The following is a 20,833-nucleotide window of genomic DNA, read 5'->3' on the forward strand; positions in this document are numbered from 1 at the left end:
CAAAGACCGTAGCCAACACTTTTGTATGGTTGCTTCTTGGTGATGCAGATGTGGAGGAGGAATGCTGCTGAGTACTGGCAGCCATGGATAAGAAGTAGGACTTAGTCTTCCAGAGATTATGCACATTGTTGTGTTGAGCTGGACATCAGTTAACTTAGTGTGGTATGATTGAGCCCAGAGAGGAGCGTAATATCTGATGTTGAATAACAGGGCCAGAGCTGATGTCTTGAGTGTTTGAGCACTGGTACTTCAGGTAGAGCCAGCCAGTTTGCAGAGTACGTTGTTTCAAGTGCTAAGTTTTGCTGCTATTTTCTTCAGGTGGTCGTATGATGTCATTGATCCATAGTCACACCAAGGTATGTTGGTGTCGGGTAATGTTTTATTTGCTGCCCATTGAGGAGGATGCAAAGCACACTTCCGATTGCAGTATTGTTGCCACTCATCTCATACTTGATGTCGGTGCTGTTTCTTCAGGGGTGCTTTTACCATTTGTAATAAGTGGCTAGCTACAGAATTTGGCTTAACAACAGGGTGAGCTTGAATTGGTGGTTGCTGAATGGTGCCAAGTCTTTGAATCAAGATTCAGTATTTCTGGCTGGGGCATGTACATTTGAGTGATCCTGTAGTTTCCTCCCAGCGAGTGTGTCTGGCAGTGTCTAGGGAATCAATCAGGTGATCTGCTATGTCTGGGTCTCCAGATGCTTCATATTCCTTGAGAAGAACCTGACATTCTTCATCCAAACTGAAACGTGATGGCTTGGGTTGACTTATAGTTGAATCAGCATATAGGCAAATATATATGGTAAGCAAAAATGCAAATACCACAAATATATTCATCCTTTGTTTTCATATCTATATTTAATTTTCAGCTTGTTTCCACATTTTTATGTGTTTCTCTGTGTGAGAGTCTTTGTGTTAGAATACCAGGGGTACAGTTTGCTTAATTTGTTTATTTCACAAGTGAAGAGGAAGATTGGTACAAAAACAGTGACCAAAGGGGAATACCAGGTGACAAAGTCAAACAGGAACACTCAGAATCCTATTGCCAATCATCCAGCCAATGTTTCTCAGATCAGAATGTGCCATGGCCATCATCCAGGCATCCCAGTGAGCAGAAAAGGCCAGTATCAGCAGGAAGTCATATAGAACAGTTGTCAGCCTCCTCTTTAGATGGACTAACTATAGATGGTGAGGTTGGTGAACAGGAGGAAGATGGTATGACAGTGGAAGGGGTTCCCAAGTTGACAGAAATTTTCAACTTTATCAAAGAGGAAACTGATTTCATGACCAAAATGGAGGTGGAAGAAGAAGGTATTAAAATTATATTGTTTGCTTATCTTAGTTAGTATGTGACCATATGCCTTCCTTCCTAATTACCTATTACAGAATTTAATCTAATCTGATTCAGCAATATTTTTCTGTTTTTCAAAACCAATGCACTTCCAGTATTATCTTATTATTTTTTTTACGACTAGAAAAATGCACAGCTTAATCTATAATTTAAACCTAAATCAGATATTTGCAATATGCATAGTTAGCATGAATTCTACAATTATGGTCAAATGTTTGTGAAAAAATGCAAGGATGTTCATTCATACTCCCTATCAGTCCAGGTAATATTGATTAAAATTAATATAATACCAGCACAAGAAAACCTTTTATCGTTTACAGTTGCATTCTAAAGCTTAAAATCTGATGATCATTTTAATTTTTTAAACTAATATTTCTTATTGTTATCCTATTTTCTTTTTTACTTTTATTTGTTACAGAGAAATTGGGAAACAAACTTAGGGTAGATTCCGCACTTGACCGGCTCCTGCAGGATGAATTGATTCAGAAAGAAGTCATTCCCAAATACCAGCAGATGCAGATTATTCGCAGAAGTTTGCCTTCATACAAGATGAAAGATGTAAGTGGCTGCACTTGATACAAAATGATCTTGAATAATTTCATCAGATCTAATAAATTTTATTTAGAAAGGGGTAATTTCATCATATTTGATAAACTTTATACAGAAAAGGGCGATTTCATAAAATCTCATAAACTATAGCGGTAATTTCATTAAAAAATCGACTGAAAGTGAATCAGAGCGTTATCTCCATGCTGTGTCAGTTATCACTAACCACATATTATACAAATATGCATAAGTGCCCCCATTACTATGGCTCCACACTCAAAGGATAAATAAAAGCTACAAAACTGTTGTGCATATCTGTAGATCACCCCATATCATTTCCTAATATTTCTAGTCTCTTCTCAGTGTCGGAGTTGCACAGCATTACATTATATATCCGTTTATAAGTAGAGTCCAACTGTAAAACACAAGGTCCCAGACCTGCCATTGCATAATGCCCAAGGTCTATGCAGTTGGTTAGGACTAAACAGTAGAACTAACAAAATATATCCTGATCTGCTGGTACATTATATGATGGCAAGTTAGGGTCTTTGTTGTTTGCAATTGGACCGGGTTTGTACATCAGTATATATGGTACTCGTACAAGCACACATGCATTAAGAGGAAGGATAACATAATAAAAAGCACAGGAATTACAAGAATTACAGATTGCATGGATTGGTTGCAAGGACATACCTGTCAGATTGCATGGATTGGTTACAATGACATACCTATCAGGGTGCATGGATTGGTTCTGTGCTGCACCTGGTTTGCTGGTTCTACAATATTTTGTGAAATATTGCCTGATTGTGCCAATTATTATTTAGTGTGGGGCAAGCATAATTGTTTTCCTTCTGCCAGATTTGTTTGCAGCAGTAAGAATATGTTTTTCTTAACGCTAAATTATGTATTTTCATCGCTGTACAATTTAAAATTGGTATTTCTCTTTGTTTTTTTATGTCACCATAACTGTTTAGGAAAGATTTGTAGATTATCTTTTGTGAATGCTACTAAAAGTTTCATTGAATTTACTGTAAAATCCACTTGAGTTGTACTTCAGAATTTAAGCATGCCATTTGAATTTCCAGCTTATCAGTATTTGTTTTATTGAAGGTAATTCTGGATGTAATAAGAAATAACCAGTGTGTGGTCATCAGTGGAGAAACTGGTTGTGGAAAAACTACCCAGGTCTGTGCTCATATATCTTAATTGCAGATTTAAAAAAAAAAGAGTAGAGTTAACAGCTATGACTGTGATAGATTATCACTCATGTTGTTACAACTCTGTGGTCTTAAACTAAGTAACAGAAAAGAGCAAAAAGCAACAAGTTTTGTAAAATTTAAGAAATAATTTATTTTCATAGAATACAAACTGAAAATTTGAAAAGAAATAACAGTATTGTTAATTAAATCCAGGATAGTCCAAAAAGATTTATCACAAGTCCATAAGTTAAGAGAATTCTGAATGAATTTCAGTTGTGTTCCAAATGAATTCCAATTTTGAATGTGCTGATATACCAGTATCCTTGGAATAGAGATGATGTGCTAAAAATAATATAATCCAAAATGTATCTAAAAGAAATCACAATAATCCAAAACTAGTGAATTATTCTGAAAGTTTTAATGAGCACTTTGTAATTCCAATAAATAATTGAAATAAATAAATCCTCTCAAATTAAAAATGAACACAACTAAAGACTGATCCCACTTAAGATGTTAGGATAGAATGAGCAATTCTAAACATAAACAACCTTAATATAAAAACCTAAGACACAACAAGAGGACCAAGATGAGGGTCAGAATCGTTTCTGGAACATTTTCTGTTGTCAAGAAAATCAGTTCTGTTACTAAAGATTAGTAAAGAACATGCAAATAGCAGACATACCAGGAAGGTGTAAAGCAATGTCCTGAACTCAGTTCAAGTAAACATGTTTACCTACAAATAATAACATCCTTAAAAGTATAATCTACAATCATTGACAGAAATTAACTATGTAATATGTTGTTTATAAAGAAAAGACATTAGTCAGATAGGTCCAATACTCCCACCCTCAGTTATGGACAAAAGTCAACCATACAGTGCATATTAAATATACATAATGTAATTAAATATACATAATGTAGAGGTACTGTTATGAGAGTATAACCATCATGAGTGAACATAACTTTTATTTTCTTGAATCAAGATAATGGTATTTCTTTCAAACAATGATGTTATTAAAAGGTTGAGTGTAATGAAGAATACACAGATACTTGTACAGTGCATGTTGAGTCATTTGTGTATTAAATAAATGCTCTTTCAGAATCAATAACCATATTTTTATATCTCAGTCTTTCTGCCAGTCTGAATCTATGACCATATCTGTATGACTTGGTCCTTTAGTGTTGGCATACAATATTGGACAAATCCATATTGTAGAAAACTAAATATTTCATCAACACTGGTTTTGGTTACAGTAAAAATGTATCAGTTTTATATCTGCAAAATGGATCGGTATGATTTTTTTTCCCTTGCGTTGTATGATGTCTCAAATGTTTTTATGCAGGTACCTCAGTTTATATTGGATGACCACATACAGAGAGGAATTGGTTCACATTGTAGAGTATTGTGCACACAGCCACGCAGGATCAGTGCTGTTTCAGTAAGTCAGTTTTGTCAGAAAGATTGTACCATCGTGTTCTCAGACAGGTTAGATTTTGAGTGAAATACACTCATTAATGAGATGATCTTTCATCTGATTGGTTGAACTGTAAACACTCTGGAAACTATCTTTTGGACAAGATTTTCCCCAGATTTGGTATGCAGACTTACACCATCATGACCTTGGAATAATTTTGATTTAATATGTAAGTTGATGTGATCTTGACCTTGGAATAATTTGATTTAATATGCATGCTTATATCATCATGACCTTCGAATAATTTCATTTAATATGCAAGCTTATATCATCATGACCTTGGAATAATTTGATTTAATATGCATGCTTATATTATCATGACCATGGAATAATTTGATTTAATGTGCAAGCTTATATCATCATGACCTTGGAATAATTTCATTATGCATGGCAACACCTCATTAACAGAGTTGTTGTCTGTTTAAAGAACAGTTCTGTGTTGAATAATAAAGTGTAGTGTTGTAATATTTCAGTTTCTGAAGGGCTCGCAAGTTTTTTTCCATTTTGTGAGCTCTTCAGCTGGAAATCCAGTTTGCATCAGATTGAGCTTGTACACTTTATAAGCCATATTTCTGATTCAAGTTTTATCTGATTTGGATGCAGGTTTATATCATCATTATTATTTAGATGATTTTGATTATGAGCACATGCACACAAATTGAGGTGATCTGACATTTGGTTGGCTGAGGTTGTGAATACCCCAGAAACCGCATATCTGATCTAATTTTAATAGACTTGGTATGGAAGTTTCTATAAACACTGTCTTGAATAAGTTCAATTAGAAGTGAGATCCATGCATATTAATGAAGATTCAGGCAGATGAGATGGTGAAATTTTAACCCAGAATTTTATTTTCATGCATCCAGTGCCCTAGCAAATTATACAACAGCAACTCCCTTGGGTGAGGATCTCTGGTTCTGAGTTAATGACTCCATGGGTGGGACCCCAAGGGGTTAAGGACAGACCCATAAATCCACACTGACTAAACAGATAAAATCGCCTTATGATATAAATGTGTATACTAAAGGGTTAGGCTATCCTAACTTTCTAAGTTATGAATTGGGGCATAGTCCTGAGGGGTAGGGAGAGATCATGGGACAAATGCTGATGGTATCAATGACTTTGTCCACTTTATGATGAGAATGTGATCCTTTATATATATTCTAGTAAACAAGATAAATTATACCAGCATTGATAGAAGTATAGCAACTATGAACTCAAGCTTCGTTTCCTCCTTCTACAGTTTTATTTGTATTCATATGCTGACATCTGAGAACTCCGGAACAGGTCCCTTGAGCCTCAACATATAAGTTTGTTTTCCCCCTGTTTTTTTAATGAAACAAGTAATTTAGGCAAACTTTACAACTCATTGGCCATAGTGGTGTGTCTTTCAACTATATTTGAAAAACCCACTGTTGAAATTACATGCTGTACTGTATATAGTATGACACTGTGATTTTCGATTTACTGTAAGCTAAAACAACTTAATATTTATGCAGTGAGTTTATATATGCATCCATAAATCATAATGCATCCCTCCATCTGTCCATCTGATATCACTTTCATTTCTGCCCAAAGACTATAACTGTCCACCATCTACAATTACTAAATTTTATGGGTGGCTTGCACTTGGTGTAAGAAAGAAACCAATCAATATTAGGATCAAAAAGTTAGGGTTACTGTCACTGTTTTTATACAAGAATATCGGTTCAAGTCTCAGGCTTGGCCAACAAGGGTGTGAGAGGAAGCTTGACAGTGGTTCTTACTAGGGTTTTCATGTTTTTTTCCTCCAACAGCTGTACTGCCCAACATGTTTAGCCTATTATGTGCTGAAAAATGGAGTTAAATCCCAAACAAACAAAGAACAATAATATTAGTTCTGAATCACTTACCTGATACAAACTTGGATGGCATGCATTTTGGGTAAGAAAGTAGCTTATTCATTTTGAGGTCAAATGGTCAAGGGGAAGGTCTCGTGACTAAAATAAGAAAAATGGTTTCTGCATACAAACATTTCACAATTAATCACAGATCTGGTGTTTAATGTGTTCTTCATGGTTCTTCTGTTGGACAGCAAACAAATTGTACAATTAATAGAAGCTGCAGCATATGAACTTGTCATCCTTTTTGTAACAACAGGCTTAGTACATATGCCTACACTGTCGTGCATTATATTGCCATATTTTGTTACATGGTTATGCATTTGTGCTATTGTAACTGTGTCAGATTCTTGGATTTTTTAAAGGTGGCAGAGAGAGTGGCAGTAGAAAGAGCTGAGGAGTGTGGTATATCTTCAGGATATATCATTCGTTTAGAACAGTAAGTATGTCTGTTAAAGTTTGGAGTATTTCTTACAAAACTTGGACATCTGACAAGAGGTGAAATGATTCAGTGATACATCATTAAGATGCCATCTTGAAATATGCATCAATTAAAAAGGAGGAGAAGTTATACTTATAAAGGTTAAATTCAGTGGCTATAATTAAGTATTATTCATCTAGGGATGATTAGCAGCTTGTCTAATGTATCTCAGACTTGTCCACATCTAAGGATGTTTCTCAGTTATGATTAGCAACTTGTCTAATGTATCTTAGACTTGTCTACATAAAGGGATGTTTCTCAGTTATGATTAGCAGCTTGTCTAATGTATCTCAGACTTGTCTATATAAAGGGATGTTTCTCAGTTATGATTAGCAGCTTGTCTAATGTATCTCAGACTTGTCCACATCTAAGGATGTTTCTCAGTTATGATTAGCATTTTGTCTAATGTATCTCAGACTCGTCTACGTAAAGGGATGTTTCTCAGTTATGATTAGCAGCTTGTCTCATGTATCTCAGACTTGTCCACATAAGGGGATTATTTACTTTAAGAGATTTAACATGTTTAGCTTACTTGTTTTCTTGGATGCATGTAATCTTTAACACTCAACTTTTGTTCTATTCCAGCAAGGTATCACGGCCGCAGGGATCTATTTTGTTTTGTACAACAGGAATTTTGCTAAAGTTCCTCGAGTCTGACCCGTAAGTAAATTTTGTATGTATTCCTATTGTTTTATAAGAAAATCTTTACATATACCCAGTACTATAGTAAATAATTCAGTTTTTATGAAGAAAAGAAAGTCATACAAGTCAACATTTTCATTCTGATTTCAGATTTAAAATGAGCACCAGTTTTCACAGGGATAATTTTTGAGTTACCCTGAACTGCAAAATGATATGTATAGACACAAATACATTCATGGCCTATCATGAAAATCAGTTTATAAGTAATTTGCATTGAATGGCTTTTTATATTTGTCTGTAAGTAAGTTACTTTGGAAATTTTTCGAAATGTTTTGTTTAGGAGTGGAATTTAGGTAATATTAATGCATTGTTAGAATTTGTCATCATTTTGTTTTGATAATTCTTGGTCTCAAGAGTGTAAGATTGGTGAAACAAAACTATCACTTTCCAGTGACAACGGTTTCATCAATTTTAGCTCATCTTGCTGTATAGACAAATAAACATATGGTATGTCCCTACGCCTGTGTACATCCGTGAGCATACACGATTCTCAGCATCTCAGAAACAATTGGGGTAATTTCAGCCAAACTTGCCAGGAAGCGTCATAGTGTAAAGGCCTATCAAATCATTCAAATTATGCCAATCTGCCCATATATGGTATGGTTTCTAAAAATAGAATTGTTCAGATGATACCAGTCTGCCATTAGATATGGTATGGTTACTAAAAATACAAAACCTTTAAATGACTTCTTCAAAAGCATTCAATAGATTATGATCAAATTTGACAGAAAGCATCCTGGAATAAAAAGCTTTTGAGTTCCTCTGTTAAATACATAATCCGACCAGCAGCAGAGGGGGCGAACAGACCGAAACTATTTTCACAATAAACCCCTCCAGGAAACTATTCCTCGATAGAGGGCTTATTTCGACAAATAAACCCTTCTATTCAGAATACAGGACAAAAAAAAATGTCCTTGAGAAATGCTTCGCATTTCCAGAAATGCTTTGTATTTCCGCTGATATAACGCGAGTTACTTCAATAAATCCGACTCGTATCCGACATAATTTCCACGGTGAGGTATCATTGAAAAATCAGGTGTAGTTTGCGCCCCCTCTGCTGCTCTACGAAATGAGTTTCCATGGGAATCTTTGATTCCTAAGAAAACATTTTTATGTCGCAAATAGTGTATCAAGGCCGACGCGGTATCGTGTACGCGGGTCGTGTAAATTTATTGTCACAAATCCGTGCTGGTTTCTTTGAGCGCGACTAAAGAAATTCTTAAACTTATTAATATCCATATCGCCGCTACACCATGTCTGATGAATATTTCTCAGCGTGTGAACATCAACTCCATTAAACACAGCAAGAAGATTACAGTTATCCCTGATTACTTTTGGAATTTGTGTATAACGCTGAGTAACATAAATGACATCGGTGTTTTTATGACGACCTCGTGAAAATATTCTTGCAGGATTTTTTTGCTTGTCCAGCATCACATCATCATACACTACTAGGTTATTTATTTCCCCGTTAAGGTCTTCCACGGACGGAGCTTCTTCAATATCAGTTATAAATTCAACAACATCCTCGCCGTCTTCACTCAGCGCTTTTGCACTCTCATTAAAATCTTTTATAACATCATAACAACGTTGATCATCCACAGACGGAGCTATCAAGTATAGTTTGTCCCATTTCATCCACTTCATTATCATGTTCAGCAACAGCTGTGTTTTACCCGATCCTGACGGTCCTATGATGATCATTCTGATAGAATTTGGTAGCACGGAATTATGCTTGACTGGTTCTTTCCTTCGCGTCGCAGAAAAATCAGTGATCTCCATTTGTATATAAGGAATAATAATTATGGATCTATATTGTGTGAAGTGTAAGGCACAAACCCCTACGAATGATCTAACAACCATTACAACAAAAAATAACAGACAAGCACTTTCTGGTAAGTGTGCGCGATGTGGCACAAAAAAATTTAGATTTCAAAAAAAAAGCCTGACAAAGTCGGCGGAGGTGACATCGCAGCAACCCTCGGACGACTTCCAGGTACCCCTTGGGCTAAATATCCCGGAGAAAAACATCTCCCAGGATACAATTACTGCGGTCCAGGGACACGACTAGATATCAGACTTGATGAACAATCTAAACCAAAACCGGGAGAGTATCCGATAAACGCTATCGACGCAGCGTGTCACATGCATGATGTTGCTTATCGAAGTAAAGATCTGCAAGACAGGCATATCGCGGATGTGAAATTAATTCATGCACTAAGCGCCATAAAAAATAAATCATTTAAGGAGTCACTCGCTAATTGGTTAATAAGATCAGCGATGAAATCTAAATTAGCATTAGGCGCTGGATAATTAATAACGATGCAGACAAGTCCAAGGACTTCCAACGCTAGTGTTTCCATGCAAGCGATTTATTATTCCCCAATCGGATACTGGAGAGGTAACTCAGCAATTAATAAACTCGCCAACGCGGCATCAGTAACACGCGAGGTTGCCAAAAAATGGCTGTCAAAACAAGCAATATGGCAAATCTACTTACCACCACCTCGACAAATCAACTTTGCACATTTTGATGTTAGCGTCCCCAATGAAGTTCATCAGGCTGACATACTATTCCTGCCTCATGATACTGTCCGCAGAAAAATATACAAATACGCGCTAACAGTAGTTGATGTTGCTAGTAGATACAAAGAAGCAGAACCGTTAGCGACTAAAACAGCGTCCGAAGTCGCCTCTGCGTTTTCGCGAATTTATCAGCGAGGACCTCTAAACTGGCCACGATTATTACAAGTTGATCCTGGTAAAGAATTTCAGGGCGCGGTGTTATCACTGACAAAGCAGCATAACGTTACCATACGACGAGGACATACTGAAATTCATCGGGATCAGGCAATTGTTGAGCGATTTAATAGAACACTCGCTGAGAGATTATTCGGATACCAGTACGCGAGGGAATTCATTTACGATACGAGATCTCGTGAATGGGTTGCAAGACTGCCAAACGTGATCCACGCACTGAATAATGAAATTACCAGAACAACAAACATGAGACCTGTAAATGCAATCACAAAAAAATATATACCCCCGATTACTAAAGTGATTCACGGACATGTTTCAACGCAGCCAACGACGCTAGCGTCCCCGTTGCTGGGTAATGTCACCGTTAGGTATTTATACGAACCCGGCGAACTCGAAGGAGGAAAAAAAAGAGCAACCGATCCCACATGGAGTGTTACCACACACAAGATATCTAGCATAACCAGATCAACTGGGAGAAACGCAATCTACAGATTAGATTCAACTGCTCCTCAGCGTGGGTTCACACGCGAGCAACTTCAGGTGATCCCCGCGGATACACAATTACCACCTCGATCACTTAAATAACTGCAGCAGCACCTCTGCGTCGATTACACTCAAGACAGGTCAACATCACATTTTCACGTGTATGACCGCGACTGCTATCTATTCTATCTACGGTAAATTGCCTTGGATTATTTTTCGAATACTGCCACAGCAATAAACAATTACAACTCGCGCAGTGATTATTCTGCTGTTGTTGTAATTGTATAATAAATGTTTCGTCGAGATCAAACTCGTTGCCATTTTTTTTGTCGCTCTGTTTGTAACCGGCTAATTTCTTTCTTATTGTATCATCAGTGATTGAGCTGTTGATGCTGTCGTTGATAACATCATCTAATACAATTCTTCGTAACTGACCTATCCTTCTTACTCTTGACACGGCTAAATAAACTAAATTTGACCACTCGATGCGATCATCAACAATCCAAACTGTTGTATCTGAAATAGTTAGTCCCTGCGAACTGTGGATGGTCATAGCGTATCCTAGCGTCCACGGGGATTTATTCATCGCTAGTGCCTGTTCAACAGCATCAATATCAACTGTGACAATATCATTTAATACTAAATTCTGTTTTTCCGGACCCGACGCAGTCAGGCGCCCTGGAATATCAACGTCGGTATTCTGCAATCGCGTATCAGCTGGTCTATAACACAACGGCACTGGCAACATGGGAAATTTCTTCTGATGTAACTGAAATAACCGCTGCTGAAGTGTGTCCCTGACTATCTTTCTACTTGCCACAATTAAATCACCTGGTTTCCACGTTTCCCAAAAGTCGCTCAGCGAAGTCTCTGGAATTATTTCACGCATTATCTCACACTGGACTTTATTGGTTTGTAGCCTGATCAACGCCTTAAACTCTTTCAGCGTTTCATCGAGTGCTCTAACATCGTTAGTTATTTCCTCATAATAATCTACAAAAGTTTTCAGCCACGTGTGTGGAGATTCACCTGTAAATGGCGGTGGTTGACCATGATCGCCGCACATAACAACTGCGGTATTTTTCTTTAGCAACCAATCCAGAAACTGTTTTAATGTATCCAACGGCACAGTGTCTATCTCATCCCAGATGATTATTCCAGGGATATATTTCGTTCCCATTCGCGTAGGAGTCCATGTGCCGCCGCTGTATTTGAAAAAACTGTGATACGTGCACGCGTTAACATCCCGTTGTCGCATCTCCCTGGCAAGTCTATGTGTGGGTGTTAGCACAATCATGTCAGAGTTTCTAAATAATTCTATCGCGCGAGTTGTCTTACCGGAACCACCAGCCCCGTTGAGATAAACTGTTCTATGTCTCACAACAGGATCGTGCACCGGCGGCAGCGAAGTTGTCGTAGAAATTGAAAATTTCCCAGATATTTCTGCGCCGCGATATTCATCCTCGATTTCAACATCAGCTGATTCACAATATCCATGCAACATTTCATTTTTTATTCTCCATGAACCCCACGATGGATCATTCGGTATAACCTTATTCAACGCCGCTAAGTGTTTTTTATCGATATAGAATGAATCCGTTGCAACTCTCACTGCGTCAACGGGAAACCTATTAATCATCGACAATAGGTTTATTGATACACAAGCTAGCATCGAAGATCTCAAATGTGTGTACTGAGATGATTCTCCGTCGATATAACTAAAAACAGTTCCTAATTTTTCCCCGTTTGACAGAAACACATCTTCGCGGGTACAAAACGTATTATTCGTGGCGGCATCAGCGACAATAAGATCCAATTCGGCCTCGTCCATGATTAATCGACTATGATGTAGTTTATGATCATACGCTCCACCTTGAGTAAATTTTCCTATTATTCTTCGTCCTAGATCTTTTGCGGCGCTTTCATCAGTTTGGGAAATTTTATTTCCAGGAGCTCTTTCGATGATAGTGTCGATAAACGATTCTGGATATTCTCGGAAATTTTCAATTTCTACGGTGACTTGCGGAGTTGGCAACCAAACTTCGGTTTGACGACAATAACATATAATCGCTTCACTGACCGTCAGCGACAGCAGTATTCGACTGTCAAGCATGTATTGCAATAACACTATTGGTGCCCATCGCTTCTCAACGAAATGTTTACCAAACCAAGCATAACACACAGGATGTAAACCCGTAGCGAGTTTAAACGACGACACACAAGCAACCCCGGTCAGGTCAAAATCAGGCAATGGTCCGTTTATGGCAACTCTTGTCATCGAGCTTGTAATATGACCAAACCGTTTAAAATACTCACTACATTCTCCCCGCCCAAGAAAACTTCCTGGATAACACGCCGTCATATCCACGGATATCATATCGCGGTGATCATACTGGGTATTCCACAAACCACCGTGCCCGTATTCGATACAGCTCTGTTGAATATCCTCGAGAAAACTCTTCGGGGTTGGTCTCCATGAATTTCGTTCTCGGGCTATATGCGTGACAACACCCGGGACAGTAAAACACTGCGTCAGTAACGTATCAGTGTTCGTCGCATGATATTTTTCTGCGAGTTTTTTCATTTCGTGATGTAATGCCGCCGTTCTGTATACCTCCCCGTTAGGTTTCACAAACTGATCAAACTCTCCCTCGAGGTCACTTCGGAATAACCACACCGACACTGGATCGGTTTTACTTATCTGATAAATAAAATCAAACATAGAAATGCTTGCATTTCCAGAAACTCTTCGAGTTTCAATGCTGGCATTTCCGCTCGTGGAACCACTAGCATTTTCCAATTCCGGATAATACTTTACAACACGATCTCGAGGAAATATCCTAACCGAGTCAGTCCAGGCGTGACTGTTATGATCGATAATAGTTATTGGTGCTCCACGGGAATCATATTTACTCTTGTACAATACCTCACCGGTCAACGATGAAACCGTTATAGGAAATTTTAGTAATCGTTCGAGCTCGGCAACATCATTTATTGACGCTCCTTCATCCACTACTTTTGCCGCCCACGCTGTTATTTTAGTCTGTCTTAGCGGTGTTAGGCCGTTTCCTCGCATTGCATTTTTAAAATGTTCCATTACTCGCTCGGCTACACAATTCAACCCTGTGGATTTTATCAATGACTCTGACATCTTCATCGGGGCGAGTTTATCAACGCGTGGTTTCTTCATCGGATAAATTCCATAAATGACTGCGGTCACAGGATACGCTCTGGCATAATATGGTATATCAATCCCAACAAGTACTCCCGGGTTTGAGTCTTTGGTTACGACGACGGTTTTCCCCCGCCGGGCATCAAGAATAGGGTCTAGTTTGTCTCTGATAATCCATGTTGTTTCACCTGTTTCCGTGTCGTCGACGCCAACGATAAATTTTATCTGAATGAAATATTTTTTATCATCGAGATACCCAATTATGTTCGACGCGATTGTATCGTTGATGGTACCATCAATGATCGTGTTTTCAGAAACGTCGGCGTTTTCAGAAATGATTTTATACGAAGACCACACATGTGCGGCACCATCACGACGAAACTCTTCTTTGGCGTTCTTGATAACACCAATTACGAGTGTGAGTTCTCGTCGTCGTCGATCAAAAGTTAACCGGTCAAGATCGAATCGACCTCGGGGAAATTGGAGATTTCCAGGTTTTATTCTGGATAGTCTTTCAAAACTCATTATTATAATTAAGACAAGTATTTAAATAGACAAATATATTATATGCACCAATGCAAGTGGATTAAACTAAATTCATCAGCGCCGTGTAGCAAACCATGCAGACACGAATACTGTGGACAACATGCTCAACAGGTCCGCGGTGGGAGTCTAGGACCGATACCGTGTATCAGATGCGGCATTGGAGTACGAGGAAAAACGCAATTATGTTCAGCGTGTGGGGGGAAACGCTATCGAGAACTAAAACGGTATTATGATAAAAAAAATCCAGCCTCGAACACGTTCTCGGAGCGTGATTACATAAATAAGTTTTCAGACAAATTATGAATTAGACAAATGATTTGCTTATAGTATAATGAATCAAGAATTCGTCCCCGAACAAGAATTTGTTCCACATCCAACTATTAAAAATTATGAAGCATCACGCGACGGCATAGTCAGACACTGCACGCGAAGACGACCACTCGGATTTGCAACTAATACTGGTTATCGAATGTTCACTGCTGAAAAAGGAAGAAAACATTATTACTGCCATCGTTTTATCTACGAATGTTTCTTTGGAGAGATTCCTAAAGGTCTTGTCATTGATCACATTAACGGTAACATACTTGATAACTCTATAAACAATCTTCGCGTGGTCACTCAGAGCAAAAACTGCCTACTGGGTAACACAGGGTGTTGTAAAACAGTTGCAAGAAGAGCTATTAAATCTATAAACGCAGGTGAAGAAATTGTATTCCCCTCAATAAACGCCGCCGGTAGGTATTTCGGTATTTGTCCACCTTCTGTACAGCGTGTCGCAGCTGGGATCCGCAAAACAGCATTTTCAAAGAAGCTCAAACAGAAGATTTCATTCTGTTATATAACTCTTATCGCTGACACAAACGACGATAACTCCTCCACGAGTGTGTAACGCTTTGCAGAGTTATCGTCGTCAGAGGATTTGCTCCCCTGAGAAAGCCACCTTGATAAAATATTTTATCGAGTTCATAACATGTAATCATTTATTTACCGTAGAATATATATTTTTTTACAAACAATATCCTCGTTTTACTGAATATATCCGACTGTTTTGCTCTTCTGTGCTTGTTATATGACCGCGCTCGAGAAAACATACAATTAAAATATTTTAAACAAGTCCCGCCCACTGCTAGAGCGAATTTCCAACTCGCAAGTAACAGTTGGGTTATATACGAAATCGCTCCCTAAGACCTTTGGGTCGATCGAAAGTCAGCACGCGCAAGCAAAACCATAAATTTAATCCGCCAATGGCGGGTGTCTTTTGTGCACCATCCAATGGTCGATTCAATGGATGGTTTTGCTCTGCTGCTGACCGTAGAAAATGGCCCACCTGCATGTTTGTGTCGTCATAGGATAAGGTCTTAGGATAAGTTAGGATAAGATTACATGTTCATTGTGCCTTTACTTGCTGTCATACTCGAATCAGAGGTAAAGGTTGTTCTGTGTTGTATCGTCCCTCCCGAGCTTCTAGACCGTTATTTGACGATCTAGAAGTTCCTCATGGGGGTGAGTGACCCCCAAAAATAAACAGATAGATGGATGCATAAAGCTCTACGTCACCTGGGTGCCCACCAATAGAAACATTCAGAAAGAGTGTTGGCCAAAAATAAACGGTAACATGAGGTGCCTAAGGGAAAAATCACAACACGAAGGTCTAATATAAGACCAAGAGAAAAAAATCCTAACAAAGGACTCATGAAAGAACCGTAGGCCGGTGAAGAGTACCCAGTAAGTGATAACCGCTCATCATCTATCTGTTTATTTTTGTTTTTGGTGATGCTAGCACGAGAAACTCTTCGAGTTTCCACGCTCATGCAAAGCATTTTTCATGCATTTAAAAATATAAAAATATATAATAATATGAATCACGAAAATATAAATACCATACTTGTTGAAATTAAAGAATTACAACAGCGAGGTTTTAATATTTTACTAGACACTGAAACAATTATGTCAGATTTTGAATCCTTGAATGAGCTATCACAATCGGGGAAGAACAATCTCCCCGCGTGTTATAGGTTCATTAAGGGTTTGCAAGATCGCATTTACAGATCACTTGCCACGATAACTGAAAATCAGGTATCTGAATTTATTCCACTGTGCCGTGCAGTTGAGAAGATTCGTCTTGTATTGTCAAGCGAGTATGAGACTCGAAAATTAATTAGCACCAGGGTGAGACGGTTAAAAGGTTATATAAAGAATCTAGACACGGAAATGCCTTGCATTTCTGACGAAAATACTAGTATTTGTGACTACGAGGCCGACAAGGAAGTATAAACCGCCGCGTGTGACTCACAGCACAAAGTGAAAGTAGAACCTGAGAAACGCTAGCCCGAGAAGTCCCTTGGACTTCCGGGGAAACTCAAAGAGTTTCTCGAGTGTAAAGCACATTTCCACGGTAAAAAAAAAGTGTATTATTTTTTTTGCCCGAGCGTGGAAACTCTTCGAGTTTTACATGAGAAATGCTTTGCATTTCCAGAGAAGTCCTTAGACTTCCAGGATTTGCTTAAGCGTTTCAACATCAATACAACAATGAGAATAGTTCATAATCTGTTCTCGTTGACACCAAGCTGTGATCATATGATTTTGCTGTAGCTGTGTTAATTGTGACGACGTTAACAAGAAGTCTTCGTCGCCGTACACGTCAACGATTATTTTAACGGGGAAATACTGTTCGTGTGAGTTTCCAAATGCGGTTTTTATTGCCGTGTGAAGAATTTGCTTATCATGAATATGAACTCGTGCGTGAATGTATTCACACATTATACACAACCGTTTTTTTAAATGCGCGCCTGCGTGCTAAGCACTCGCATGAGAAGTCCTTTGGACTTCCAGAGAAACTCTTCCAGAAATGCTTTGCATTTCCAACGATGCCGGTTTTGATGGGGTATTTGCACGCGATGACGAAAGTGGACCACTGCAGAAAAAAAACTATTATTATGGATCCGTTGACTTGTCCTTGTCCTCGAAGAGTTTCAGGACTTCACCAGTAAGTTCACGGAGACAGTCTCGCCACGCAGGTCCAACAACCCCCCCCGTTGGTCGGTGAGTTTAAAATTTATCGTTGACAACCACGGATTATTACACCGCAGATAGACCACATTGATTGGTTCTTGCACAATCAGAAAACCAGGGGGGTCTTTTGGTGTAAACGTATACAGGATAAACCCCTGTTGGGCCGTCGTTGTGTCTGCGCTGTAGCTACCGTCGATGACGTCACATACAAGATTGACCGCAATAACATCTGTGATATTTACGATCCCGGGTGAGATGTGTCTGCCATCGGATGCTGTACTGTTGTCGTGCTTGAGAATAACCGGCTGTGGTTTTATTTTCGTGTACGCGGCAAGAATATCTTCGAAAGATTCCGCGATAAGATCTTGGACTGATTCTCGTAGCGCAGGTGCGTTATATCCAAGAAATTTATAATTGGGAATATCATTCACGGAAATACCATAATGAGCTGCAAATGCTGCTCGGAGTTGCTGTCCATGTTGTCCACCGAAAACAGGATCTTCATAATTCTGCACCGCCTGAATTATTTTCAAGTTTATAATTTCCATCGCGGATACAATTTTGTTTAGCTGCTCAACAATGATAATAATATCGCCGCGAATTCTACGTGTGATTTCCGGGTTTGTCATGTTGGAAATATAATCATGAAAAAGTTTTTGTAATAACTGCAAATACGTGCTGTGATCGGTTTTGATCTGGTTAAAAAAACCCAGTCACGTTTGTAAATGTGAAAAGAAGAAAGTTGGAATCCCTTCCTTCATGGGGGGCAGAAAATGACCAGAATTTATGTTTGTGGTCTGGTTTATAAATTTCTACGCGTCTTTGTACTGCACGTGCAACAATTAAATAAACATTATCAACGAGTCCATGTTGTTCTTCTCGCGTGGACATAAAATCTGATTTTTCAGGACGAGCAATAACTATACCCGGGTCGGGTCGTTGTTGTGGCCATCCTAATACTGTTCGAAGAGAGCTGCTATAAATATCCACGGCGTATCCCGGTGTTGAGATTTCAATGACCGCAGACAGCGTTGGTTCGTGCGCGGCTATAGATATTTTGGCTTCCTTGCCGGTGATTCGTTTTATTTGGCGTTGTATCTCATTGTTGATTTCTTCGATCTGATAACTCCCAGTGGGTAGCGTAATTGTATCCCAGTCGAATTCGTCAGAGTCGGCTTTGGTTTTCCACGAAAACACAAACGAATTATTTGGCTGCTGACCGGAAAATGATGCCGCTCTGACATTAGGCCAGCTGTGATACGCACTGAGCTTCGCCAACGCGATTTCGTTCACGGCAATTGGAGTTCGAAAATTAATGCTGAATTCTGGTGTCGTCGAGGACACTGAGATCATCGTTGTTTTTACCGGCGTTGTGTTTGTGACTATTTGCTGAAGCAGTTCCTGTGGCGTTGCCATCAGTGACATTATTTATTTGTTTAGTTTTCAAATAGTCATTGTACACATCTGACATTAGTTTGAATTCAGAATCTGATATCAACGCGGCGTCGCTGGATTGCGCGTCTAACGATGATGATATCAGCGATGATAATTTCTGATATGCGGTCGTGGCTGTATTTAATTTTGTCGTGTAATCGTGTAATTTTGTGACCGCGCACGAGGATATTTTTTTTGCTATGATGCCGAAAACTCCTGCTGTTGCTGTAGCAGCGGAAACAGAGATCGTGGCAGCGACTACTGCAGTCACTGGAGTGACCGCTGATAGTATTACTCCCGCGGATGCAACAACGGCGGATACTGAATAAACCATAACGTCTAACACTGTTATGCGTCTGCGGTATTTTTTTACTTTTTGACTGGTTACTTCGATGACAGTTTTTAACTCAGATTGCCACTCACGGACTTGATTATATCGATATTGTTGAGCATCTGGAAATCCTTCGGATTTCAACGTTGACATTATTATTTAAAATCGCCGGCGATTTTCAATTACGCGGTAACCAATTGAGGCGTTGCAGCGACGAATTCCAAACAAAACCAGTAAGATGTTGCTGTTAAAGTATCGTCGGCGGCTTCAAGCATAAATGTTTCCTCGGTTCCGCTGTTTAGTATTACAGTGCAAACCCCGGAATACTTATCGGTGGAATGTCTCCAAGGATATGTTGTGAAGATTTCAAATTTAGCGGCTGAAAACACAGACAACCTGTAAACACCGGTGGCTGTTGCTGTATATTTGATAGTGTTGTTATTTTGTCGTGACCATGTTGCGAATCCCGATGATACCGTGAATACGATGTTGGTGATATGCCCGGGAGTAACTCCAGTGGGAACTTTAATCAAACTGGTTTTGTTAACGATCTCAGGAATACCCGATACTATATTCTGCTGTGTTTGTTTGATCGTGTTAATGTTATTTTCTATTATCTGAACTTGATCTGAAAAACTTTTTTCCGTTCTGACTACACCTAACCGGGTATTAATCTTATTGATATCGTTGGCGTTATTAGTAAGATTTGGTATGATTTCAGAAAGTTTCGTGTCGACGACTGGAGGATCCCCAAAGAACTTATCCACGGCCTCATCAGTTTTTGAGAAGTTTCTTCGAAGTCTTGTAAACGCGCCCACGTGAACATCATACTCTGCACGCAGCGTATTTAGTTTACCGTTGACGATGTCCACGTATTGTTTGTTTGACGCATCCTGGTCGGATTCGGGATTTGCTAACGCGGTTATTTTGTTGCCGCTCATGTCAAGTCCGCCGGTCATTACGTCGCCGGCTTTTGTTACTTTATCGCTGATTAGGCCAGCAACGTGTTGGTACTGCGTGTCGACGTATTGTTTGTTTGCTGCATCGTCGTTCGAGGCTGGATCTCTGAGTACGGTTATTTTGTTTCCATTCATGCTGAGTTCGCCGGTCATTACGTCGCCGGTTTTTTTCACACATTTATCAACACCTTTATCAATACTGTCTTTGATGCTTGCGATTGATATGTTCGAGTCCTTGATCCGGCCGCCATCACTAAATGCAACGAAATTATCCTTGGTAGCTCCAAGAACTCTGCGAATTATATCATTCCACTTAATGTTGCTCGTTCTTAGTTTTCCTTGCTTGTCTTGGAAAATAGCAACTTCATCTGGGTCAACTCCAGCTATATTCAAAAGATTATCGACTTCATCTCGGGTCGCATATTTTGAGAGATCAACATCTGTGCTTGGTTTACCTCCTCGTGTGAAAGGTCTCCCGTAAATATCCACCATTATTCTTATT

The 20,833-nt window shown here is 39.0% G+C and overlaps 1 protein-coding gene across 2 annotated transcripts in view; it reads left to right on the forward strand.

The window, feature by feature from the left end:
- Nucleotides 1–20,833, forward strand: part of LOC149781581 (ATP-dependent DNA/RNA helicase DHX36-like) — a 116,248-nt gene that overhangs the window by 13,148 nt on the left and 82,267 nt on the right. For both annotated transcript variants that reach the window (XM_089935625.1, XM_089935626.1), the window contains exons 5-10: nt 962–1,311; nt 1,770–1,909; nt 3,008–3,082; nt 4,440–4,535; nt 6,817–6,890; nt 7,518–7,592. In XM_089935625.1, coding sequence (XP_089791751.1) covers nt 962–1,311; nt 1,770–1,909; nt 3,008–3,082; nt 4,440–4,535; nt 6,817–6,890; nt 7,518–7,592 — 810 coding nt within the window. The remainder of the gene's footprint in view (nt 1–961; nt 1,312–1,769; nt 1,910–3,007; nt 3,083–4,439; nt 4,536–6,816; nt 6,891–7,517; nt 7,593–20,833) is intronic.

This window comes from Sinohyriopsis cumingii, chromosome 15 (genome assembly GCF_028554795.1).
Source record: "Sinohyriopsis cumingii isolate HCF-2022 chromosome 15, ASM2855479v2, whole genome shotgun sequence".
NCBI lineage: Eukaryota > Metazoa > Mollusca > Bivalvia > Unionida > Unionidae > Sinohyriopsis > Sinohyriopsis cumingii.